General features: G+C 40.1%; 1 protein-coding gene across 1 annotated transcript; it reads left to right on the forward strand.

Annotated features, from left to right (window-relative positions):
* Window positions 1-69: 69 nt before the first annotated feature.
* LOC145433162 (uncharacterized) lies at window positions 70-27,973 on the forward strand. Its single transcript, XM_080310121.1, has 9 exons — window positions 70-365; window positions 13,237-13,506; window positions 14,220-14,306; window positions 22,811-22,855; window positions 24,068-24,149; window positions 24,214-24,255; window positions 27,223-27,363; window positions 27,663-27,740; window positions 27,802-27,973. Exons 1-9 carry the CDS (start codon window positions 296-298, stop codon window positions 27,896-27,898), a joined length of 912 nt encoding a protein of 303 aa, XP_080166247.1. The 5' UTR covers window positions 70-295; the 3' UTR covers window positions 27,899-27,973.

The following is a 27,973-nucleotide window of genomic DNA, read 5'->3' on the forward strand; positions in this document are numbered from 1 at the left end:
TAAGTTTTTGATAGGTTATTGAAGAGAAACGTGTCGTTATATTCTATGTGCCTTACGTCAGCAAAACGTTTTAGCATTCCTTGCATAACAATGACCAATCTTACGAAATATAATAGTTATTCGACAAATTGATACTCAACATTTCCATTTCGTTTCATGCAATGCTGACAGTTAATTTTCTTCATCCGTAAATCTATATGATATTAATATAATGCACTATGTCACAGAAATTATGAATTGGAAATTGCAGCCAACGCTGTGGAATTATTAAAATTTACTTTAGATTATCTACACCATGAAGCCTATCGCTAGCCACACCGTCTTCGCTATCACAACGATACTATCACGTCACGTCCTTGGTCAAGGTTAGTAAATATATATATATAACACTGGTCTACACGATTTTTGCTCCTTTGAGTCATTTTTACCTATATAATTTGGGGGCGCTGAATCCGAACATGGTGATATTTGTGTTCTATCACGTTACGTTTTGGAGAGACTATATAGGTCGATTTTTAATACTTTTTCGGGATGCTCAAGTACATTAAACATACTTGCAGTACTTACTGAAGTTGATATGTTTTCAGACTACTTCCACTCGTACCTGAACAGTATTTTGGATAAACTATTTACTTTTGCAACCTGTAATTGAAAAGTAAAAAGTAGTCTAGGGAAAAGATTGCACCACTCTTATGATTTTCATTATCATTCAAGCTGCGTGACATGGCCCCTGAAGCATGGTAACTGAATATATTCACGAATATTCTACCAATGTGTAGTGTCATTATCGACAATTTGCGTTAGCCGAGAAGACACATCTTGCGAATTCGTATGTAGTCACCTCCGACTAACTGCTAAAAGTATGCGACCACCCTTCCCCGACCAAATATATTTAGACATACTGAGTTTTAGTACTTCGGAGACCTTTCGTTTCGTCTTCCACTTGAAGTACTTTTTACTAGTCTTAGAAATTATTACTTCTAGTGGTAATCGAGTAGAAATGTAATGTGTTACTTGTTCTACTTGGGTAGCAACGCCGATCAATTTCTCTGGTTCATAGAAAAATATTACGGCAAATCAGAAACCGCCAAAAATGTATAAGCTTTTTCATATTTAGAACTGGCGTTTATTCATGCTAAACAGAAACACAAAGCCCCGGAACCTTTCATAAACATCCCTAGAAATTAACCAATGCTCATATCTGACTCTGTTCCATCATATGAAACATCTTATTTGGTGCAGGCCACAATGTCCTATGTCGAGACGGATCTACTGACCTAGAACCAATGTATATTTATTTGAATTGTGAAGTACCACGCACACGGAGTTCAGGTTTCGTGTTGAGCTGATAGTAACCTGTCTCCATTGATCTGGTTATCTATAATGGACAATGCAAAAGTAGCCGTTTTTACCATGGCAATAAACCAAAAGAAAACAGTTCAGAAACAGCTTTCCTCGATTTCGGTAAAATGTCACAGTATATGGAAATTGGAGAACAGCTAGCATGATAAGTACAGGCGGAGATTAATGATGATAAATTCTTTAAAGTTATCATGATAAGCACTTCTTTCTTTAGATAAGCATACATCCTGTGTCTTATTATATCAAAACAAGCTTGAAGGGTCACATGTTTGAGTCATATGCGTCTGAGTGAAGAATTCTCTTCTACATAATAATATACTAACAGTATAATGTCTATTGTTCGCAAACTTTTTCCTTCTACTGTCACAAATGCATCGATCGATTAAGTCAGCAGGACAGATGTATAAAGGTAACGTGGGGAATAAGTCAATTATGGAGCTACTAGTCACAGACTTTACGATGAATGGTATATAATGGTGATAACAGCTACAGACTAAAAATGGTTGCGACCACATAAAATTTGATGGGTCAAAAAGAGGTCCTGATTGAAAGAAGATGAAAACCTCTGGATTCAAGTTCACCGAAAACTAACTTATTCAGATCTATAATAACCTAGGTTTCGTCATTATAGATGATTTCAATAACAATATTTGATCTATTGCTGCTGTACGCTCACCGTAATGTCACTAACGAAAGCCGAAATTTCATTCATTCATGAAAATGAGAAAACTACATACCGAGAACACTTGACGTGATAGAGAAATACTGAGCACATAATTACATTCAGCTACCTGCAATTAACCTTGATTAGTGATTAAAATTTGTTGCGCAAAAGTTTTACGAAATTTGTAGACCGGTGTAATTTTATGGGTCGAAACAGCTAGGGATGGTGTGAACCTTTAAAAGGTTCAGGTTCGTTTGAACGCTAACCTTTCTGAAAGATTCTGTGTTCAACGTGAACCTCATGACGTCACGTGACGTCATATTGCTTTTTCCAGCTCTACATTTCAGTTTGAAGTAATAGCATTTATTAATGTACACGATATCTAGCGACGACTCGGGCCACATAATCCCACAATGCTGAAGTACATATTGACGTTTTAAACGTCGCCAAATGTATCAACTGGGACAATCAAATGATATGTTAATCCTATAAAATGAATATCTTCCGTCGCTTCGTCAACAATTTCGATGAGGACTTACAAGAAAATATAAGCTTACGCCTTAAAGGTCTATGCCAGTGGTCGGGAACCTATAGCTCGCGAGCCATATATGGCTCTTTGACAAATTTTTAATTTTGGACTTAATGTATCAATATTGCTGCAACTTGTTCATAAATTTCATGACGACCCGAATAATTATTCTCCTGGCAGCTTAAACAATAAACATGTCTTTGAGAGGTTAAGTAAGTGGGGTAACCAGGAACAGGGGTTCTAACCCCATTTTCAAAATCCCCAAATTCAAGTTGCTGTCGCGCCGGCGACCAACACCACTCGCGAATACGATCTACCCGCCATTGCGCGCCTCGAAATCATGGATTGCACGATACCTTGTTTGATCAAGGAGAATAGCAGACATAGCAACGCCTCTAGGACAGTGGATTTTCCAAATACGCATTGTATTCCTGATCTACGCCGGGAAATAGACTGACTTGGAAGTGACATTCACAATTACAAATTCAAATTAAAAACAAGCTTTCCAGCACCGCCGTAAAAATGTAGGTGTATAGCGCAGCGTTGTGTTACGCCGAATACTTTGGAAGTCGATCAATATTTAGGTTTTCGGAATCAGCGCAACAATTCATTTGATTAATTTCAGTGCTTATAACTTCTAAGCTATTTACGATCAGTTGCGCTATCACAGGGGAGGCTTGGCCCGTCTGTGACTCATCTGTGCCTTTGCCTCTACTTTCGCGCTTTATTTTCGAGCAATAAATATGAAAATCCCGTGATTTTGGGGATAAAAATGTTTAAAATCTAGTCATTCATAGACATCGATAGAAAATACCAATCATCGTTGAAATTTCACAATTTTCCCTCACTCATCCCCGACGACATGTGAGGCATTACCTCACTCGCTTCCCCTAACCCCACATCACTGATGTAATATACCCTGCTGGAGTGGGAATGTGCTACTGTAGTGATCATGTTTGGCTCCACCTACGCATGCAGGCTGAAAAATATGGGGCACACTATGAATCCCATATATTAGTGCTACCAATACGGCCATAAACCAAACTTTACGCTGATTGGCCGAGAGACGAATTTCGAATTGTGACGTCATATTTGATTGACATGTATGGCTCTTTGCGAGTTACAATTGAAAATATTGGGTCAATATGGCTCTTCGGTCGAAAAAGGTTCCAGACCCCTGGTCTATGCCATACCGGACAATGTATTCGGCATCCGAGTATTGCTACATTGATATTGAGCAGAGTGTAAAGCAGGTTTCTATACTTGTAACCGATATTACCCTTTTAACAAGTTATGCAGCAGTAGCCAACACCTCAGTCGCGCGGATTTGGTTTTTATGATACAAAATGAACATAAGAAGTCAAGATTGACCTCGAACGCCTGCCAGATTTTTTTTATATCGGACCACGATATCAATTTCATTGATTGGTTGAGTGAGCATCATTCGCTGACTACATGTAGTGTATTTCGCTCTTAATGTTGTGTGATTGCGGGTCAAGTTCACTGCAGCGAGCCACTAAATATTCACATACGGAAAGCTGGATATATCGTGCAAACTTTTGTAACAAAGCAAGTAAAATTTTTGAGATTGTCAAGGTGCATGCTCCTTTTGTGTTGATTTTTTTTGTTCTGCCCGCGCCATGCATAGAGTGGCCCGCAGTTCAAATGCAATAAATTTCATCATAAGATGTTATATTGAAGTGAAAATTGTAATATTTGTAAAAGGTTCACAATGCAGCACCTAACTCCGAATTTCTGAGGTTCACACACAGAACGCGAACGTGAACCTCACGTTCACACCATCCCTAAAAACAGCTCCTGATTGAAAAAAGATTTAAAAAAACAATTGGATCCGAGTTCACCGAAAACTCTTTCATACTGTACTACCACCACCCAGGTTTCATGATAGATAATTTCGATGACAGTATTTTATCTGTTGCTGCTGTACTTAACCGCAATGTCACTAACGAAAGCCAAAATTCCACTAGCGATATGTTGCTTTGTAAACGTAGTGATCGTATTTTAGTATTGCATCTTATAGCTGCTAATGAGGTCTGCCCGAGACTGGAAATACAGAGCATCGATATCATAAATCAATCTCCGATAACATTCCATGCTCGGAGTAAAGTGCAAAGGCCATATTTGTTGCATAGGGCGCGGCCGGATATATTCCATTCCTATTGCTACTCTCATCTTCGCAGAGCCGCAGATGAGATGTTGTTCATCTAATCGTATATGATATAATTGTTATTGTCGAGTTAGGACACTATCTGCCGTTCAATGTTGTTGCATACTTGTTCAATGGTGAACTATGCTATTTCACTCTTCGTTTTTCCACCGAGTAGCAGTGTTGGGATCAAGTCACTACCTTCGAGTCACGAGTCATCTCGAGTCATTGCACATTTTGACTCGAGTCAAGTCAAGTCAATCGATTTTCAAAGGTGACTCGAGTCAAGTCAAGTCACTCGTTTTTTGGAGGTGACTCAAGTCAAGTCAAGTCAAGTCAAGTCACGAGTCAAGTCACAATTCAAGTCAAATTGAATTTTCGAAGTATGAGTGATCATTCAAATTCATTATATTTTACTAGCTGTGTTAAAGAGATCAATTGGTCATTTCTCTTGAATCAAATAACGAATATAAAGTTAAATATACATGCAAAAATGCGTTGTATCGCTCACGCACACGTAGAACTGCTAATAAAATATTTCAGTAACTGTATAGCTACATCAGGGGTGTCAAACATACGACCCGCCAAATGATTTCATTTGGCCAGCGAAGAAATTCTGAGTATGTTGAAAATTGCGTAATTTTATCCAACACATTTCGCGAATTTGTAGTAAGAAATACTACTAATAAATATTCCTTAGCAAATTTCGAGTATGTTCATAGGTCACATTATAACCACCCGACAGCGGAGTTGTGATTGTAGTATTCGTCAGGAGAAAATCGCTGACATTGATACCCAATTCCGAGAATGCGAAAAAGTGCATATATTGAGTTGAGAGTTAGAAATATTTTGGAATTATTTGACTGGTGCGGCCCGCGAGTGGTCTGAATATTTGAATTCGACCCACAACGTCAGTTGAGTTTGACAACTCTGAGCTACATGCTACATTCTCTTATTATCAGCCAAAATAGAGGATCAAATACGAAGCCTCGAGAAGATGAAAGAAATTGATATCGTAAAATACACTAGCCATCTATACACATCCGTGAGGATAGAATATATTTGTTCGATTTAAATCACCGTGTAATGTAAGGACAGAGCCGTCCAATAAACATCGATACGTTGCTATTAAATTAATCTGCTACTACGACAACGCAAAGTGTGATCATTTCGTTTGCGGTCAGTGTATTTGTCATGTAACAATGTAGGATCAGTGAAACGTACAACCAGGGAATGGCTGGTTGCTCTCACAAGTTACAACGGCGTATCATGAATAATCCGAACAAGCACAAAATACATTGATTTAGTCGACACCGTTCACTTGATGACTTGAAATTGACTCGTAAATTTTGGTCCGAGTCACGAGTCAATCCACATTTTTGAAGTGCCGAGTCAAGTCAAGTCAAGTCATTTTTGCAAAGTGACTCGAGTCAAGTCAAGTCATTCGAAAAAGTTGACTCGAGTCTGACTCGAGTCAAGTCATGACTCGAGTCATCCCAACACTGCCGAGTAATGTGTCATATATCAACGTTATATCATGTGTATGGACTCGGCGTTGTTGGTATTGTAATAGCATATCAATAGTGCCCTATGAAGTAATGGTCACATTAATGCATCTGCTCTTAGTTGGAGTGACATCTTGAATGCCATTGGATTTGGTTGACATCATCGTTAAATTGGAACTGCACCTAACTAACGACAATGTGAATCCAGCAGATGATCTTTCATTTACCGGGGATAATGAGACTGGATGTAAAATTATTCCGCTTGGCTCTGCCGGAAGTGTGTTGTGTCGGTCAGCATCAAACCAAGATGTAACATGGTGGCATGACGGAACGCGGGTGTCTGAGTATGCTCCAGGGAAGCCTGTTCAACAATTGGATGGTGGATTATACTTTTACAACTTCGCGACTAAGGAAGATTCTGGCGATTACTACTGCAAGTCACAAAATGATGAGAAATTACTGAAAGTCTATATTGTGGGTAAGTGATCAGATGTGGGCTTTGGGGTTGCGGAGGACTCGTAATATGCAAGTTGAAATGGAAATGCATATTACAGTTGTAAAATATATTTCCCGAACTTCACCATTTCCAAGTAAGTTGTCGGCGACGAGCCGAAATTACAAGTTCCATGTGCAAAAGCGAACCCAATCACTTTCGAAGTGCATATTATAAAATTGTATCTTTCAAAAAGGGATAGCAAAGTTTCTTATGGCCAAATAGAGTTGATAGTTGATAGAGTTGTCATGAAAATTTGATCGGTATTTAAAGTTCTAGAGTTCTAGATATCCGTGCCAGACAATGAGCAATATAATCAATTAAACATGTCTGCGATGAATTCGAACGGGTCATATTATGGGGTATAGGCCTTCAAATATAATAAGAACATTTCAATTTCGCTCACAGAGAATACGACAGTTGATTTCTGTGCTGCTAATTCATTGGAAACGGTTACTCATCCTACTACCGCTATTTCGACAGCAGCAGGTAGTATTGCGCGGATTCATTAAATTGGCCACGGTTAAAATATTAGGCCTGTATATTTGTGTGGTGCCATGCATCAATAGTATGAACGTCACTTGCGTGTGTGTGGGTTGGTGCTGTGGCGATTAACTATCGTTAACAATTTGTTTCACAACGGGCCATGTTGAAGTCAAAAATACCCTTTTTGATCGCCATTGCTGCTTGGTTTATCACCCTATGGGTGGCAGAAGACTAACGTTTTTTTTTCTGGCGAAGTGCTGTTTCGGCCCTGAACTGATGTCGTAGTTTTCGCAGTGGCTTGGTAATAAAAGCTTGGGGACTTCATGCATAAAACAAAAACAAAATAAAAAAACAACAACAATAATAATAATGAAATCTTGTCTTGAACAAGGGCCATTTTTGAAACAGGCTTGACAATTACATTAAACATGGCCGCCACCACTTCATGAAAAAGCTTCCTTACCTTTACATCCCTACGCGACGCCTTGATGTAAATTTGATTATTACAATGTTTTGACAAAATTATATGCATGAGTTAATGCATGGTACATTCATTGCACATATCGATGTAAGCGAGGTGAGCGTCTGGCTCAGTCGGTAACACAATCTGTATCTAGCATGAAACCGTCGACAAGGAATTTGAAATATTGTGAACATTATCCAGTCATTCTTGGGGCAAGTTTTTGTTGCAGTCAAATCCGTAAAAAGTTGCACTTATTTTTCACAAAAGTTGCAGTGAGAATTTGCATTTATTTTTCACAAATGTTGCACTAAAAGTTGCATTTTGGACAATTTCTTTGACGTTGTAAGGGTATGAGATACTCTCATGCTAATCGATCCGTATCCAAGGCACTGCAGCATAACTCAGTGTTGGCGACTTCGACTTCAACAAAATCAATAGCCTGAAAAAATTGACCAGGTGAATATATAATTTTGGGCGGTCTAGCCTGAATGTACGTCGATTTAAACGACAGTGAAATAATCAAGTGATCTATTTACAGATAGTGCCAAATATTTCCAGTAAAAGTTGTATGAAAAATTTGCAGTAATTTTCATGAAAATCAAAAAAGTTGCATGAAAAAATGGAGATAATTTGCCAAAAATTGCAATGTGAGATTCCTCATAACAGCTTAAAACACCATGCTACATAACTTCTAAGTATTGAGGAAACTGCCGGAAGCTGTAAAACCAAAGTTGCAAAAGTTGCAAAAGTTTGCCCTAGGTATTATACATCACTGCCATGTGTGTATGTATGGATGCATGTATGTATGGAATCCTGACTTTAATTGTCGAGATTGAATCGCTCACTCTAAATTATTAATAATATTAATATTATTAATTAAATTTCTAAATTTCTTACCAAACAAGGTATTGCAATTGTAAAGTTATTAGCGGACAAGTATATTATTTAACATATTTTATTTCATACCATGCTGACGGTAAGTTGCTTTTATTCATCATGAAGCCTTCCGAAGATTTTCTCCATCCGTAAATAAATATTATTACGATACAGCATGTCACAGAACATATGATTTAAGAATTGAAACCAATGTTGTTGACTGGATAATATCTCTATTTGATTATCTGCTTCATGAAGGTCATCACCAGCGACACAATAGTCATAGCCATCATAACAATCCTATCACGTCACGCCCTTGCCCAAGGTTACTGACTTGATATATAATAAATATGTGAGGGATCGACCACATACCAGTCCGAGATCGAGAAACAGAAGACAAATAATATTAGTTTGAAACTGCAGTCTTCCAGAAATTTGAACGGCAAAAAGAATCAATCCAGACTGATCTGCAGTCGCACTGAATGTATAATGGTCGTGCCCGTGGCGTAGGAGTATATGATGCCACCCTGACTTTCGTTGAAAATGGCACCCTAACTAGACTGCAGCATATTTTGCAATAGTTTCATGTTCAAACAATTACACATAATGCGCTGTGTCTCAGAAGTTCGTTTGCTTGAGAAAGAAATCTATCCGTCAGACTTGTAAAAACTACCCATTTAGTTAGTTGATGTCAACTGACTAACGATTTTTGAGTAGTTATCGTTCTAGTTCTAGTTGCTGATTTTGAAAATTCAGTAGTTGTTGTTCTGGTTCTATGGCAGATTTTGAAACTTCAGTAGTTTTAGTTCTAGTTCTAGCTGCACATTAAAAAAAATAGTTGCCGAGCAACTAGAAAACACGTGTCGTCGTTTTGGGTGAATTAAGATGCCGGTGTTGAATGATTTTTATGCAATGCGCTGCCATGGCACGCTCAGAGCCATCACTGCTAACAGTGGCGTAGCCAGCGGGTGGCTTTTTGGGGTTCGAATTTCTCCCATTTCAAACTCGAAACCCTGTTCTTTTGAAATGTCGATTCAATGTCTGATATTTCCGATAAAAAAAATTAATGTGTGAACTATAGGAGAACGAAATCTAGTTCTGTCTGTACGGTTCTTAAACTTTAATGACTTAAGAATGACTACGTCACAGATGGGCAACTATTTTTCTGAGAATAACAGGCGCAGGATATACGTTGGCGAGCTAAGTCATGATTTTGCGCTATATTCCGCGCTGTATTAATTTCTAATCATTTATAAATTGAAAGCAATGAAGTACATGGTAAGCACAAGCTTCTGGGTGGATGTGTTACTATTAGGCAATTAGTAATTTAGAGTTAAAGTACAAAAATAATATTTATCCCAACTAATTATTCAAAACAAAGGCTTACAAGGAATATTGTTAAATCTTTTAAATCACTCCAACCCCTAGACACGTCCTTCTATTAAGACACCAAAATGTATGGGATGTTACAGCTTGATCATTATCCAGTGTTGGGATCAAGTCACTACCTTCGAGTCACGAGTCATTTGAGTCATTGCAGATTTTGACTCGAGTCAAGTCAAGTCAATCGATTTTTGATGGTGACTCGAGTCAAGTCAAGTCACTCGATTTTTGGAGGTGACTCGAGTCAAGTCGAGTCAAGTCAAGTCAAGTCACAATTCAAGTCAAGTTGCCTTTTCGGCGTATCAGGCATGCTTACGTCATTGCATTTTGCTAGCTGTCTGAAATACATATTGCGTGGTTATTTATTCTGAGCCGATGAACGAATATAGAGTCAAATATACAAGCAAGAAGGCGCTGTATCGCTCACATATACCTAGAAATGCTAATTACATAGCCTCAGTTTAGTTACCAGCCAAAATAGAGACTATAGAAAAGCGAATAAATAAGATGTAATGCATTACCCATTAACAAATTGATATGACAATATTCGAGCGTGCGCCAATGGTTGAGTACTATGTACACTATATTCGAATTCAATTTCAATAAAACAAGAGGTTTGGTTAATGCACAAGAACAGAGAACAGAAATATCCATTTTGCGTAAGCTGTATGCTTCGATCACTTCATTTGTGGTTAATTTATTTGTGAGAGAACAATGGAGCTTCAGTAAAACGCACGATCATTGAATGATTGGTCGCTTTCACGGGTTAAACCAGCGTTTCGCGAACAATCCGACCATATGCAGGATAGAGTGTTTTCATCGACATCGATTGCTTGATGACTGGAAATTGACTCGTGAATTTTGCTCCGAGTCACGAGTCAATCCGCATTTCTGATACGCCGAGTCAAGTCAAGTCAAGCCATTTTAGCAAAGTGACTCGAGTCAAGTCAAGTCATACGAAAAAGGTGACTCGAGTCATCCCAACACTGTCATTATCCCGAGCGGTGTGTATAGCTTAGTAAAATCGTCCTGCCGTATTGGTAATTTCGCTAGCAGGATTTCCAAATTCGTCTTCTCGCAGCCTCAGCCGAATGACTGCGTGCTTATGTCATAATCCCGACTTAAATCAACCCATGTTATATCGACTTTACTTTAAATATAGATTACGCTAGTAGCCAGGGATCGGCTACCCCTGGCACGCGTGCCAAAAGTGACACGCAATATGATTTTTCATGAGACGCTAAACGATTCGATGTGCGTTATTATAACTATGTTTCTTGCAAAAAATTGAAAGAAAAGTTTTCAAAATGGAAAAACTCGAAGGTGAATCCAAATTAATTCGCAACATGAATGATAAGGACGTCTTTTGGAAGATATTTTATTTTTCATCAAAATTTTCTCTGCAGTTCTCGCGTATAGTCCGTATTTTCCCCGTGGACAGTAAAATGCCCAGGTCTGCCCTACGCTAATCTACAAGCCTTCAGGGAACCCGTAATTTTCAGTGAGTCACAAAACAAAAATCCACCACTGGTGTAGGCTACATACCATATGTGCTGTAATATGAAGGTATATACGAGTAAAGCTTGTCAGGCAGACTTGTACAAACTACCCATTTAATTAGTTGATAGTCAACTAAGTAACGGTTTTAGAGTAGTTCTAGATCTAGTTCTAGTTGCGGATTCTGAAAATTGGGTAGTTCTAGTTCTATTCCTAGTTGCGAGTTTTAAAAATTGAATAGGCGTAGTTCTAGTTCTGGTTCTGGTTGCCCTTTTTGAAAATCTGGTAGTTTGTACAAGTTTGCTCACCGCCTCAACGTTAAGGCCAAAAATAAAAGACAAAAAATGTAGAACAAACGTATATTAGGCAAATAAAAGATCAATAGCCGCATCAAAATAGAACTTTTCAAGCTTTCACCGAAACAAAATGAGCAAAAATATATTCCATATCATAACTTTGAACGTAGTCTCTGTTTATGAAATAATCGATAGAGCTGATAGCTGATCATCATTCATGGTAGAACGTAAGTTTACTTCAGTATTTTGAGAAACTCCTCTCACAGCTCGCAATTGAATCAAGAATGGTAAGATAAAGTTTCAGACAAGGATATAAATAGCCATCTCTACGTGTTGCGTGCACTGTGCAGCCTCATTTTGCCGCCGCTTGCAGCCTGCCACACTGGCGCAGAGCCAGAATGAATCGCCAAGTGACTGCTACGCCACTGGGTCGTGGATCCTATCTGCCGATGAGGTCAGCGCAAGATTTGAAATGCCGGGATACGGAATCATGAATCGAGCTTAGATCAAATTCGATACTAGACTCAACACGTAAAGGCCAAAGTTTGTTGCTCATGTATAGGAGACGGTCGGCTTCACATTTCGTCCACACCGACATTCTCATCTTCACAGAACAGCACCAATTCTAGATTGGGGGCCATTCTATAAGTTGGCAGATCAAGAATCATAATAAGAAATATCGACCTGGTGTAAATGACGATAATAGTCGAGGCAACACGAATACCAAAGCCACAACGACAGAACGGCAGATGAGATATTTTTCATTGAATCGAATATATATATGCAATCTTTACATTTTTGAGTGAATTTGTCATTGCGACTGGACGAAATATCTCCTATGTATCACGGTAACTTAATATATTTTGGCAAACGTTAGTAAAGGAAAATATATATACTGTCTTCAGTCATTTTGTGTTATAGTCCAAAGTAGCCACTTTCGATCAACAGCGAAACTATTGTGACCCCCCGACCAAATCTAAAATATTGGGAAGCACGGGCTTAAAGTTTACCGAATACTCTGTCATACTGTGCTACAACATTTTAGGTTTCATAAAATATTTCATTAAAAATATTGCTCTGTTGCTGTTATACGCTCACCAAATGTTCTCCAATGGAGATCAAAATTTGATTAGCTTTATCGGGAAAAATCCTGAAAAGATGAAGGAATTATGATATCAGAATTGGATTCAGCCACTTAATAGTAACATGAATCAATCATTAAAATTTGGGGCAAAACTTTTTTGAAATTTGTGGACCAGTGTAATTTATGCATCGGCTTAGTGTAGTTGTTATAACATATATATAGAACCCAGGGATTTCTGGAAATCCCTGATAGAACCAGGTGGTTGCATTGATCACATTGGTACATCTGATCTCAGTTTGAGAGACATGTTCCAATTTTAGTATGTGTACTGCCGAAGCGAGTTTGAGAGCCATGTTGATTACATTTTAATTCGCTTGATATCGTCGCTTAATTGTAACTGCACCTAACAGCTGGCAATGTGTACCTGACAGATGATATTTCGTTTTCCGGGGAGGATGATGGTGGATGTAAAATTGTTGCGCTTGGAGATAGTGGACACAATACGCAGTGTCTGTCAGCATCACACCAACATGTAGCGTGGTGGCATGACGACACGCGCGTGTCCGAGTATAACTCAGGGGAATCTGTTCGACAACTGGAAGGTCGGATTTACTTTTACTACTTCGCGACTGTCGACGATTCTGGTGATTACTACTGCAAATCTGATTCAGATGAAAAGCTATTGCAAGTCTACATTGTAAGTAAGTAAATAGGTGAGACTCCATTCTAAAGTTTGTTTAAATTTTGAACGACACCAGACGTTAAGCGTGCTGGAACTAGAGTTGCATTTGAAACAGAAAATCAATTTAAAACAAACATGCATAATACATAATGGATTAACATTAACAATTGAAAATATAGGGTGAATATAGTTCCTTTGTACAGTACAGTACAGTAATTGTTGAACCGACCATTCTGAGGGTTTCAATTATCCCATATCGTATCCATCGGCTATATCTGGTTGTAATTGTCCGCAGGCCCAAACAACATGTTATGCCAAAGGGGGCATAAGGGGAGCGAAAATGTTAGAACGTCCAGTGAGATATATTTAATTATAATGGCCATGAAGACGACTTTTCTGCATATGACATGAAGAAATGGTCAACGCAAGCCGGTTTTCCGAGCACCTATTAGTAAATTTATTTTTAGGGTCAATTCAAGAGCGATCAGAGTTGGGCGAATAAATGTCACGTTTATATATCCTCATTTTCGGATCCATAAATAATGGGAGGGGGGGTTGGGGGCGAGAATTTGTGTCTAGCTTGATAATGCGGCGATGAGTCGAAAAAGGTTGGGAACCACTGATTTAAACGAAATGATTTAAATAACCATTTGCTTTAAATGCAACCCTAAAGCTGGAACACGCTTTCAAAGAATTGGGGAGCGTTATCACTAATTTCACTGTCACTCACAGATGTAACGGAGACTTCTACAGAGGAATTGTGTACTAATGATGCTGATACTTCTACTGGCGCTACTACTGCTATTTGGACACACGCAGGTATTATTGTGTGAATTCAGTGTATTAGTCACGGTGATCAATGTTAGAGCTATATGTAACAGCCAACAATACATTCAATGAGATACCACATTGAAATCAAATACACCCTCATTCAAAGCCATATTTGCCGCAGCATTTGACTGCATATAAGTTGTGTTGCTGCAAACGTCGAATATTTTATGCGACTTATTCCCTTTTCTGCAATATATGCACGGCTGTAACCAAGTCACAAGGTTCCGATTCACAAGTCAATTTTACTTTCATGGTTTTGACTCGAGTCAAATCGAGTCATTTTCAATTCAGCAACGAGTCAAATCGGAGTCAAAGTCAGGAAGCAATGGGTCGAGTCATAGTCATGTAGCAGGCCTGGGCAAAGTCCGGCCCGCGGAGCTATTCTGTGCGACCCGCGTAAGGTTGCTTGAAATTGAAAATATAAAACCTACTTTTTAATGTTGTTGCGTGGACTAAAACCATAGGATGTATAAACTGAACCGGAAATTCGTGTACTATAAAGCCTGTTTATTAACATGCCGCGACCACGCAGCCTATATGCGTACCTCATATCGGTAGTTCAGATTCAAAGTAAAGTCAATGTAGCAAATTATGCCGTTATAGTTATTAAATTCACAAGAAGTCACCAATCCGTCTTTGTTGCCATTGTCACATTACGCATTACACGGTCTGTGTTTCAAATTGATATGTGATGCGTTTCCAAATCCTGAGTTCGTGAAACAAGTCAATCAGTGCCCGTGATTTCTATTGGTAAATCACCATACATACAGGATGGCAAAAATATGAAGCCAAAAGTTCAAATTCAAAGAAGGTTCGGAGGACTGAATATTTGTTTACTACCCGTCTTTTAGTCGTTAAGTGCTGAGCACGTCGCCGTGTTTAAGAAGTATAATTTAAGTTGGTTCTATGACAAAAAACGAAAACATTTAGGCTACACTTGATTAAGGGACGGCGAATTTCGGAATAACGGCAAGCTTGGCTCAACAGCAAGGCCATTTCGGCAAGATGCACACTTTTAGGAAACCAGCTACCAAGACAATAAGTTTTATGGCAGTGTTTCCCAACCGGGGGGGGGGGGGGGGATTTTGAAATTTTTAGGGGGTAATCTGGCCTAATTATTTTAGGGGTAGAAATTAGAACGTAGAAATTAGTTCATTACAATTGTATGTTTCTTTGGCGGATTTCAAGCTAGCTGTATGTTTAAATGCCTTCCGTAGATATCACACCCCCTGAAAAAGTGAGGCTCGCGAGACGATTTCGATGGGTCCGCAACAGCCTCTCGACCAAATTGCTACTAAGCAGGAAAACGTCAAGCCGAATTCAGCACAAGGTCGCTAGTGAAATTGATTTTTCAAGCCAACATATGAGCTAACGTGAAAACATACCGTACCAAATTCACCGACTCAACTCAAGTCCATAGCAAGCGGAGTTGGTTATTTTAGCTCAAATATCGGCCAAGGGGGGCACGAGACGAAAAAGCCTGGGAACCACTGCTTTATGGTATCCCCAGGACCATAACTTCAGTGGTTTATTGAATTGGGCATTACCGCCATTACCGCGCCACTGCGCTTCAAGATATATAAGAAGTTCAGGCCAACACGGGATTCCGAGAAGGCACTGCAATTGCAACTGCTGATCAAATTAACTGAGTAAAGGGAAAAAAGCTCGCCAGCGAAAAAAAACCTTGGCCGAGTAGGACTGCCCTTATGTTGACCGAAAACCACGTTGTCCAATTGTCCATTCTTCCGACGCGGCACAGAAGTCAATGAGTGGCGCTTTGTCAGGTGTCGGATCCTGTCTGCTATACAGTAAATCTGGCTCGGACTAGACAAACCGTTGCGTATCAAATCTTTTTTTGATCTCAAATTCAAGCAGTCCAAACGAATTATACTGAAACAGCTTGTTCAGAATAAAGGCATGTAAATGGTGAGATTAGCAAGATTGCTTGTTCGTCCAATAACAGTTGAATGGAGGAAGAAATAGCAGTCACAGAGCAATATAAAGGTAAACGCGAACGGACGATGCGACAATTTAATCAACCAATCATTAAATCAAACATGACCATTAAGAGTTGTAGAGGAGAATATCGGAATGTAACTAAAAACATGACTCGTCGAAACACTCCCCCACTTGACCGACTATGATCGGTCAACAGATTCTTTAATAATCTATCCAACTTCAAAAGACGAACGGATCGACGTAGAATTACCGCCGAACCCGCTAATGTCGGGACAATCGCTTTTAATCGGTGATAGCTTCAATGAAGCTAGATCACGAGTTACAAAGCTCTTCTGGGAAAAAGAGTCAAACGCGATTCTAACCGGTTTACCATCACCATTGTGGTTGATCCGTCCCAGCGTAGTAGGAAATAATGTGTTTGAATCTAAATCCCGCAATGCAGAGGTGGCAACGTCAGTAGTTGTTACCATACACTTGGAGTCGATCGATGGTTCCGTAGAAACGTGCAGCAATTTGTGGTGGGTTTTCCCACAACCAGCGGCGGTACAACGCTCCTTGCATTGATGAAAGTGTTTCGGGTGGCCTTTGTGTCCTTTCGGTGCTAAGCATCTAAAACACACTTTCCCAGGCTTCAAAACCAAGTCAGCCAATCGCTGGGCTGAAGTCAATTTCAAGAATCTGGAACAATCTTTCAATAGATGAGGTTTGGAGCAGTAGGCACAAGATAATGGAACAAATTGAATGACGAGAGACTGGACTGAAAACGATTGATCAGGCTTCTCGGTATCACAACTAACCCGTTCATCTCTATGCTGCGACTTATCACAAGTATAAGCAGAGCGGCTTCCATCACGCGACTTATATCCAGATTCCATCGTCACCAACTCGGATGTTAGAAACTCAAACAAATGATCAGAATCAGGAACCTCATCGGCTTCGATCAAGGGACTAGTTTTCGTGATCCAACGTTCATGCAACGTATACCCGGCAACTCTGGGACTCTAGTACCTGCGTAAAGAGTTGGTCCCGAAAGACGTCATACTGCGATAGAATAGCCCTTTTAGCAGCAGCGGCATCGAGAATTCGTCGGACTTCGTCGATCTTAATTCGATTCTCACCTTGCAGCAAGTCTTCGATGTGATTTCTTACTATAGCTTGCTTCTTCCCGTGCCTTTTTAATAACGGCATCCACTGCAGGCTCATAATTCGCGGCCGTTGAGGGGAAACCATCGAGAAGGCCGGATGACGATCCTTCAAGAGCCGCCTTTAAATACGAGATTTTGTAGAACCGACTGAACTTTGGATTCTTATGAACAAGCGGCTCGAACGACTACCAAAAGGCAGGAAAGGTCAAAATGTCACCATTGAATGTAGGCGGCACTATTCCACTGGGGAGAGAACCGGCGGCTTTGTCAGCTTCCTCAGCAGCTTCAAGTGATGAAGACTTGGATTTGGCAAGAGGAATGTGAACAAAATAAATCTATTTTGATCTTTTCTTGCCATCAATGATCTCGGTCTTCAAATCACTATCGTCAAGCTGGTCTATTTTTGAATCCACGAATGTCTTAAGATCGGTCATCGCTATTTCTACCGACTGTATAAAGACATTGATTTCTTCTACGGAGGTGGAATGCGTATGTTTCTTTTCTAGAGCTTGCAAATAATCCCAGAGTTCGGCATTCATGCGTCTGAATTTCCTTAAAATAACCGCAGGTCGACACGAATCTCCAATGTTTGCCGATGGATGGTTGGCGGGCTTCTTGACAGAGTCTTTCAAGAACTCGCCCAAGTTGAGTAGGCTTACCATATTTTGGAAATCTAAAAAGAGGACACTTTTTCAGAAGTTTGAGACTTACAAAACCAGAGAAAAATTCTCAAAAACCGGTGAATTATTCCCACTTTGTGATCGGTTGACTAAAAAAAAGGTCATCTTACCGCTCAGAGCTCAAAAATACCGTTTTTCTCTCCACATTGCTAGATGGATGACTAAAAAAAAAAGGTCAACTTTTCGCTCAGAGCTAAAATCACCGTTTTTTACTCCGAAATACCAGCCGGAGCGTCACTTCTGTGCTAATTTACGGCATATCACTCGCAATTTGCTCCAAATCTGACCTAAATTTTCAAAAGAAAGGACAAAATCTCAAAACAGAGGACAAAAGGGCGTCCTCCGAGGACACTTTCAAAAAAGTCAAAAAAGAGGACAAATCCTCTTAAAAGAGGACGTATGGTAACCTTAAAGTTGAATTGGTCTTTCATTAACTCCTGGCGAATTTCTTTCAGGTTCAGTTGAAACCGTTTTTCGCTTTTATCACGAACTTGTGCCTGTATTCTTTCGGCTTCCTCACGATCCAGCACCTGTCTCTGCTTGAGCTCTTCGAGCTGCAACTGAAACTTGCGGTCGGCAGCTTCACGATCTAATTGCTGTTGCTGACGATCGAGATCCTGCTGATGCTTCATCATCTGGAAAAGCATAAACAGCTCAGATGGACTCTCAGTGGTAGCTGGAGAGGAGGACTTCTGCTTGGTTTTCTGTGAAGGCTTGGTCAAATCACGGATTTTCCTTAATCGCTCCGTTAATACCGCCTTGCTCCCACTTGTAGTTTCGCCAAGATCTTGTAATTCGGATCGTAAATCGTCGACCGTCATCTTAGCTAATGACTTCCAAGTCGGTGCTAGGGTTCTAGGGTGCTAGAGACTCGCGGGAATCCGTTGGTGACTTCACAATAGACATCACTCAAAAGTATGGAAACTATATAAGTATTAGCAGATTTAGTGCCAAGCAGAGTCGATCGATCTTCGTTGGGCAGCAAGAGTCTTGAATGTAGACTAATACCATACGGTGCCTGAATTGAAGAGCGTATCGAAGATATCGGCTTTAAATGGGCTTCTTGGGAATTGTTCCGACGCGTCACTGAAGTCAATGAGTGGCGCTTTGTCAGGTGTCGGATCCTGTCTGCTGTACACTAAATCTGGCTCGGACTAGACAAACCGTTGCGTATCAAATCTTCTTCTGATCTTAAATTCAAGCAGTCCAAACGAATTATACTGAAACGGCTTGTTCAGAATAAAGACATGTAAATGGTGGGATTCGCAAGATTGCTTGTTCGTCCGATAACAGTTGAATGGAGGAAGAAATAGAAGTCACAGAGCAATATAAAGGTAAACGCGAACGGACGATGCGACAATTCAATCAACCAATCATTAAATCAAACAAGACAATTAAGAGTTGTCGAGGAGAATAACGAAATAACATAATATCTTTGAGTATACGAGATTTGAAAGTCTGACCAACGTAGTTGAGAATTCATTTCTTACAATCGAACGCTGGTGTTATATCGAAAGTTATCATTCTGTAAACATAAGGATTGATACATTGATGTGACATATGTAATAGTTGATCATGACTTGATTATTAAATTATTCGCGTTAATTAGACCCGACGTTGTGGTAAAGGTTATTATGACAGCAACGAACGTTTCACTACCATGGTTATTAACATGTTGAGTTGTAAAACTATACTTGTCTGAAATGTTCTTGATTGGAAAATTATTCCACCTTGGTACAAATTACTCTGCGTATCGCGGATATCAGAAAATATTTTACAAATGTAATTGTTTCCAGTTACCAAGACTAAAGATGAAACAACAAATTCGTTTGCTGGTCAACAACCGGTACAATACATTATTGTCAGAATCTGTGACAGTGAATTGAAACATACGAACCTTACACAGTACGAAAAAATCACTTTGGACTCCGGGTGGCGTCATTTAATCCGTGTTAAACTATGTTCACACTCTCTGTCGAATGCGCGAAATGTAAAACATTACGAGGCTACACTCTAAGACTTTGATCAGCAAACAAGAAAATAGAGCTATATGCTTGTTGGATGGATCCTATTCAACCGACCTTGGTTAATAAAAAACTCATAACAATAATAAAATTACAGTATGTGCTACACTGAAATCCACAAAAATGTGTTTGTATTGCTGTTCATAGTAGTGATATCGATTTGAACCTCCAGAATAATTGTCATCATCTAACCAAACTCCTCACCTGCTCCCAGACGGCATAGTTGCGTCACAATACCAAACTCCGTTACGATGCAACATTCGAAGCTGATTTTGGGGGGTTCCAGGACCACGAGCAGAATAGAATTTATATTTTCGCAATTAATACCGCGATAGCTTTCGATTGATACCCGTTTTATCAATTTTAATGCTTGGCAAGCCGGTAAAAAATTACCGCCAAATTGCCTTTGACCAAAGGGAAAGTGCGACGTAGACCTCTTTCACTGAGCCGTGAGATTTGCTTGTGTACACACCTTATAGGACACTATGCTGTGCTCAATCAACTCACGGTGCAATCCCTAATTAACATTTCAATGTGTTCGATAAGCCTGGTACCCCAAATTTACCAATATATCAATTCATCAGGGCTGAGTAGGTGATGAGATAGCGTCGTTGTTCAACTGTGTGACCTATTTTATCTCGATATTAAATTCATGCGGACCGCGGCATCTACGAAATTTGAAAAGTGGCCCACGACCCGTTTTGAGTTGGCGTCCCCTGGCTAAGCGGTGTCTTACAAAAGCCTACAAGTGTGCCGTGCTACAAGTCGGCGGTTACGGAATCAAAAATTAGAAATATCGGTCTGGTGTAAATGACCATTGTAGTCTACCAACACCATGATTACCACAAACGATATTAGGGTTGAGTACATCATAAATGCCGATAATGCAAGTCTTCTCGCTTCGACGAACTTACGTGCAAGCTCCACTCGCACGCTGCGCATACAAATAACATACAGTCACTAAAATTTGACGTAGTAAGCAAGTAGTGGGGTATCTCGGCAGACTGTAGCCGCGGGCCACATTATCATATAAGACGGAAAACTGTCCGCATGCCGGACAAAATCCCTTCGCTGGCCGGATCCGGCCCGCGGGCCGTATGTTGCCCACCCCTGGTGTAACCCGTGAGAGTGACCAATCATCCAGTGATCGTGCGTTTTACTGAGCCTCCATTGTTCTCCCACTAATAAATTGACCGCTAACGAAGTGATCGAAGCTTACAGTTTACGCTGACGTAAACTAGCAGAGTAAAGTAATTATATAGCAAAATGTCTATTACTGTTCTCTGTCATTACCTGAACCAAACTTCTTGTTTTATTGAAATTGAATTCGAACATAGTCCTCAACCATTGGCGCATGCTAGAATTATATCATATCAATTTGTAAATGAGTGATGTATTGCATCTTATCAATTCGTTTCTCCATTCTCTATTTTGGCTGGTAACTATAAGCTGAGGCTATGCTATTACTTACGTAGTTTAGCATTTCTACGTATATGTGACCGATGCAGCGCCTTCTTGCGTGTATATTTAACTTCATATTCTTTCATCGGTTCAGAATCAATGACCACTCAATCTGTATTTCAGACAGCTAGCAAAATGCAATAACGTAAGCATGCCTCATAGTTCGAAAAGGCAACTTGACTTGAAATGTGACTTGACTCGTGACTTGACTTGACGTGACTCGAGTCACCTCCAAAAATCTAGTGACTTGACTTGACACGAGTCACCTTCGAAAATCGATTTACTTTACTTGACTCGAGTCAAAATGTGCAATGACTCGAAATGACTCGTGACTCGAAGGTAGTGACTTGATCCCAACGCTGATAGTACGTAGATATAGATCATCGGTACGGAATGAATGTTCTGATGATGATGACCGCCGACCGTAAAAATGCCACATGACGATGTGGTCCTGGTTAAAGATATTTTTGGTCCGTATATGACAGCAGTTCGAAGCCTATTTCGTCAAAGGAGCTGTAATCACCATATATTTTCAATTGGAAATATGAATCCACGATGACGTCATATTTAATATGCATGACGTCAAGGCTTAGAAAAAACAAAAACAAAAAATACACGTTTTAAACAAGGGCCTTGTTTTAAATATGTTCGTTTTAAATTGATTTTTGTTTAAACACAACCCGAGCTGTGTAGCTTTTTTCATTCATTGCAATTTTCACGTCAATTTCTGGTTCAAATTCTTTGCAATTCAACTTCTAGCCACTCCATGCATGGCGCTGGCAGCACTAAACGAGCGTGCACCTTGCAGATCTCAAAAATTTTGCTTGCTGTAATACATAAGTTTGTTCGAAATAACCAGATTTGCATTGTGTGTGTAGTTATGCCAGCCTACACTGCTACACAGGGCAGCATTAACAAAATGCTGCCAGTTTATGTATTCATGGTTTATTCCTTGTAGAAATTAGTAGGAATGGTGCAAACCTTTGTAAGATTCTGATTGGCATACTGAATACGTTCGCACCATCCCTAAAAATTGGTACCTCCTCAGATTGACTACTTGCCGACGACCATACTGCAAAAGTGAAATCAACAACTCTCCGGCAGACGCAGTCGATGATTGCCAATAATTTGTGATACGCTTACACGTTCTAAAGGCACTTTTTGTCGGATGATTCGGACATGAAGTGTCGGATAACGAAGCTCTAACGTTTATATATTTGCAGAAACCGGCGGAACACTCGGGAATTCAAAAGAAGAATTTAATATTGGTATGCTCTAAATCAGGGGTCGCCAACTCAAAACGGGTCGCGGGCCACTTTTCAAATTTCGTAGTGGCCGCGGGCCGCATGAAGTCACTGTCGATATAAAGTAGGCAAACACGTTTTAAAACTCTACGTCAGTACAACACTGTGCTACCTAACATAGGAGATGGCGATAGTGACCACAAAAGAAGTAATATTTTATTAAACAAATGAAAATACAACAAAAGATCACTGTCACCAATTTCATTTTATTTTGTACCTGGAACGCTTTTGGGGGGCTGGGGAGATACGTTACTAGCTGAAAAACTATCTCCTCGTAAAGCTTGATCTTGTGGAGGAGTCCTAAGCCAGTGGTTCTCAAACCTTTTTAGATATGCCCCCTTTATGATACTGAAAATTTGGTCCCCTCCCCCTTATCGTCATATCACAAAATGCATCCATAATGCTAGCAAACGGATAGTTTGAGAGAATGTTGATGAGAGATATCTATAATATGAATTCAGGACTATAGCCTACACAGAGCAATAACTATAACCATGAATTCGAGGTAAATCGCGCCGAGCGCGAAACATTTTCAGTTGACCACAGCTCCGCGCCCCCTTCAGATGCTTTGACGCCTCCACAAGGGGAAGTGCCCCCCAGTTTCAGAACCACAGCCCTAAGCCGTTTTCTATTCGTCTCAATCTTGGCAGTGTTTCGGCCATTGCACGTCAATTTCAGCATTTCCAAATGTTTTCTTAGCTTTCTTCCGAAATCTCAAATCAAGTTGCGGGCCGCGTGTTGGTGACCCCTGCTCTAAATCATAACGAGCGAGATCGTGCAATGGTTGTGCGCCCGGCTTCTCGATCGGTAGGTCGTGGGTTCGATCCCCGGCCGGGTCAGACCAAAGACTCTAAAAACTGGTATCCACGGCTATCCTGCTAGGCGCTCAGCAATCACGGATAGCATGGAGGAGAAAAAAACCGGGGGGTGCAGACTAGATGACCTTACTAAAAAGGCCGTATCGCATCTCCGTCGTCAAAGCATCTCGATGGCGCAGGCGAAAAAGAATACCATGTCTCTCTCTCTCTCTCTCTCTCATGCATATATTACGGAAAATAACGTACCGTGAATTCGCACCGTGCATTATTTCCAAAATCCAATCGTAGCGCTAAAAGCATGTACGTACCGTAAGGTATCAGTTCCTTGCCTGTAATCCCCGGTTCCCTTTCATTGCAGTGGTGCTAATTGCGATTCCTGTGACATTGATATTGGTGATAGTACCGTTGAGTCTATTGGTCGCGTGGTGTCTCAGTCTCAGGTAACTTTTGCATAGCGACATGAAGAATATGATATAGTGTAAAATGGGGGGAAATATTTTACAGACGCAAAACTCATGAACAAACCTCTGATCGATCATGCTCAAGGTGTGTATACTTTATATTTATTTGCTATTACCTCTATACCAGTGGTTCTCAAACTTTTCAAAAAATTCTCAAAGCAGTCCCTTGAGAATTTTTTACAGGACTGGGACTTACGGTGTCAATATGACAGGTGTAGGCCTAGTCGACATGCAACTCTACTATCGTCAATCATATTAAACTGGTTCAAATTCGCATTCAACCACCGAAGACGGTGGTCTTTGCCCCCATAGGGTGATCAACCCAATCTCTGGGAACGAATCCTTCTGACCCCTGTTAATTCCAACACTACCATTTATACAACCGATTACCAAACGGAATTACGCGATTCGCGAACGAACCGAAATAGCTAACGGCAAACGCAAGACCTATTAATTTGTTTCTATCTGCTTAGTACGCACCAACCAGTGTTACGAATATTAGTATGCAGCTATTTTCTTGTCGCGTGAAACGCGAATATCTTTTCAACAAAAAAATAATTGCTTTGTCGAAGCATATGCTTATTTCGTGAACTCAAGTAATGATTGTCGCTACGCGAAAGATATTGCAATCGCTCACACGCACCAGACTGGACGAAAGGAAAAAGTCCTTTTCAATTTGCATTCCATTTCCAACACGGAGAGCATCATTTTCTTCCTAGAGTCGCATTTCTTCCGCGCAGGGCTTAGATCAGCACTATTCGATGCTTCAACATATCAATTTCGAATATTCCGGAGAACATTCGGTGATAATGTTGGGCCACGATTTTATCGCTAGTGATCTTTTCGACAGCGCTGTCGTAAAGTTGCATGTTGGCCAAACCTTCACATGTCTTGCTGTGTCCTGGCGCGGAAATTGTCAGCGCCGAAATGCGGATGATGCCCTCGCAGGCTTGGCTCGGCTAAAGTATTTCAAGCGATGCTTTCATAATTGAGAATACATGTGGACTTATTTCAGAATAAATATGCGTGTTTTGTTCGGGGGTGGGTATAATACGCATAATAAAATCATGGAATGAAGTGACAATGAAGCACGCCTCAATTCGGCACCAAACTACTCTACTTTATGTTGAATAACGATACAATATCTGGCCACCATCGAGTTCGTTCTAAAAACAAGTTGCCTGAAATTTTTATATTCCAATGTTCTTTTTCTGGATTGTTTGATTTTTTGGAACGTGCTTCGCGGTCCTCAAAAATTATGTCGCGGACCCAACAAGACTGTGGACTCCAGTCTGAGAACCACTAGTCTATACCGATTTTCCTGGTCAATGACCAGTAGAGCTGTTCAAAAACGACTATTTTTACAAATATTACTGGATAATTGATTAAATAGTTAGGTTACCTAAAAACTCCGCAAACCAATTTGGGCTCAATTCCTACCTAGTGGCGTTGCTATAAGAGTAAAAAGTTTTGGATTTATTCAATAAAAAATAGACGTTTTTTCAAATTTTACTGGTTACCCCATGGAATTGTTACATTGTCTGAAAAAACAATGCACAACAAATTTGATTTAAAAGGAACCAGTATAATCGAAGTTATGTATTTTAAAATTTGAGATTTCAAATCATGGTATTTACGGTGGGTAGTCCAATAAAAAATAACTAAAGAATTTGCCACTGTAAATACTATTTTTTCCAAATCCGAAATTCTGTTCTCCGATAACTCTGTTTGCACTGGTTGGAATTGTACCAAATTTGTTGTGCATCGTTTTTTCGGACAACGTAACAATTTCAATACGTTTGATACCATAGTGGTAATTCGACAGGTGTAGCCGATTTTTGGGACCAGCTCGGCTATGTTTGTTTGCGTTTTTGAGAACGAAACTTTAATATCATGAATCACATCCATCCGGTTCGAATTCTCTTTCAACCCCCGGAAACGTTGGTCTTGGCATAATCTCTGGGGGAAGAACCCTTCATACTCATTTTATCTATACGAGTAACTTGATCATTAGCCTTTATAAATCCGATTCACAAATGGTATTACGAGATTCACGAACGAGCCGAAAGATAGCTAACGGCAATCGCAAAACATATTAATCTGTATCCCTCGTCTTAGTAAGCACAAGCCAGGGTGCAGTGACTTTCTTGTCGCGCGAAGCACGAATCTAGGAGAGTGAATTTTGTCAATACGAATAGTTGCGTTGTTGAAGGATGTTGTTATTTCGGGAACTCAGGTATTATTTTCGCTGCCCGAAAGATATTGGAATCGCTCACGCGTACCAGACTAAACTAAAGGAAAAATTCCTTTTCAATTCGCATTTCAACACCAGGAGCATTATTTTCCTCTCCGAAGCGCATTTGTAGCGCGGGGCTTAGATTAGGACTATCGGGTTCCGGGTATTTCGGTGCCTGAACATATCAATATCGAAGGTTCCACCCAACATGCGATGATAATTTTGGGACATGGCTTTATTACGAAAGGCGACGTTCTTCTGGTGACGTTGCATGTTTGCCAAACCTGTATATGTCATGGTGTGTGCTGGCGTGGAAATGGTCAGCGCCAAAATGCCCGTGATGCACCCGAAGGTCTACCTCCTCCAGTGATGCTCTCATGATTGCGAATACAGGTAAAGCTATTGTAAAAATATGCGTATTCGTTTAGGGAGTGGGTATAGGCTACGCGAAATAAAACCAATAAACACATATAGTGACAGTAAAGTAGGTGAAGCGCGATTAAAAGCGCATATTTCTGCACCAAAATAGCCTACTCTATTTTCTGTTGATTACCGATATCGTGTCGAGCCACAATGGAGTTTGGTTTAAAAATAAGTTCCCTGAACTTTCTTTCTATTATTTTTTCTGGATCATTTGAATTCTTGGAACGTGCATCGCGGTCCTAGAAAATATCTCGCTGACCCAACAAGGACCTGTGACCACAGTTTGAGAATGACCCCTCTATGCCATAAATACGAAACGAACATAGCGCAATAAAGTTGTAGATAAAGCGATGAGTTTAGTTATTTATTTCTACACTTTCTTACCTGCTGCAGAATGGTTGACACACACGACTGTGATTACGAGTATCCGAGTAACAATGGATGTATGATGTATGAAACAAGTCTGCAGACGGATTGCCAACAGGCGGCATATGATAATCCGACGAACAAATTAGCTGAAGCTGCACACTATGAGTAAGTTAGACTCGCTATTTCATGCAGACTCATTTAAACAACGGCTTTCTCGGTCTGCATGCCGATCATGCTATACAGCGGAGAGAGGAATAACCATATAGCCATTATTGACCCATAAAGATGCAACAAACTTTGACCCTATACTAAGGATAGGCGTTTTCCCGTGGCAGTAACATGGGTAATGTAGAGATTTCATGACTATCTCCATCGCTAGTGGAAAATGTTTATCGAGCTGATCCTATCTCGAAAGGAACCATGACTATAAGATATTCCTAACACTAAAAGTAATTCGGTTACAGAGATATTCACGTTCTGAAAGAAGGGTCATCAAAAGGAAGCGAACGAGTGACGGATGAAAGGAGAAAGACCGATACCGGGTAGATATCTATCAGCGTTTCGAAAATCATGAAATAGCCTGCTGATAAATTTGTATTATAGAATTCGAGATACGACGACTGCTTATGCAGAGTACGAAAAGCCAGAACTTCACGTATATATGGGCATAGATACTGGTGTTTACGCCGACAGTGACTGATCACAGTCGTGGACAAGCGTCAATTCGCCTTACATTTTGTCCTGACATGAAATATATTTCGAAACACGGTGATTA

The sequence above is a fragment of the Botryllus schlosseri genome, chromosome 2 (assembly GCF_051294905.1).
Source record: "Botryllus schlosseri isolate E-star chromosome 2, Bs_hap1, whole genome shotgun sequence".
Classification (NCBI taxonomy): Eukaryota; Metazoa; Chordata; class Ascidiacea; order Stolidobranchia; family Styelidae; genus Botryllus; species Botryllus schlosseri.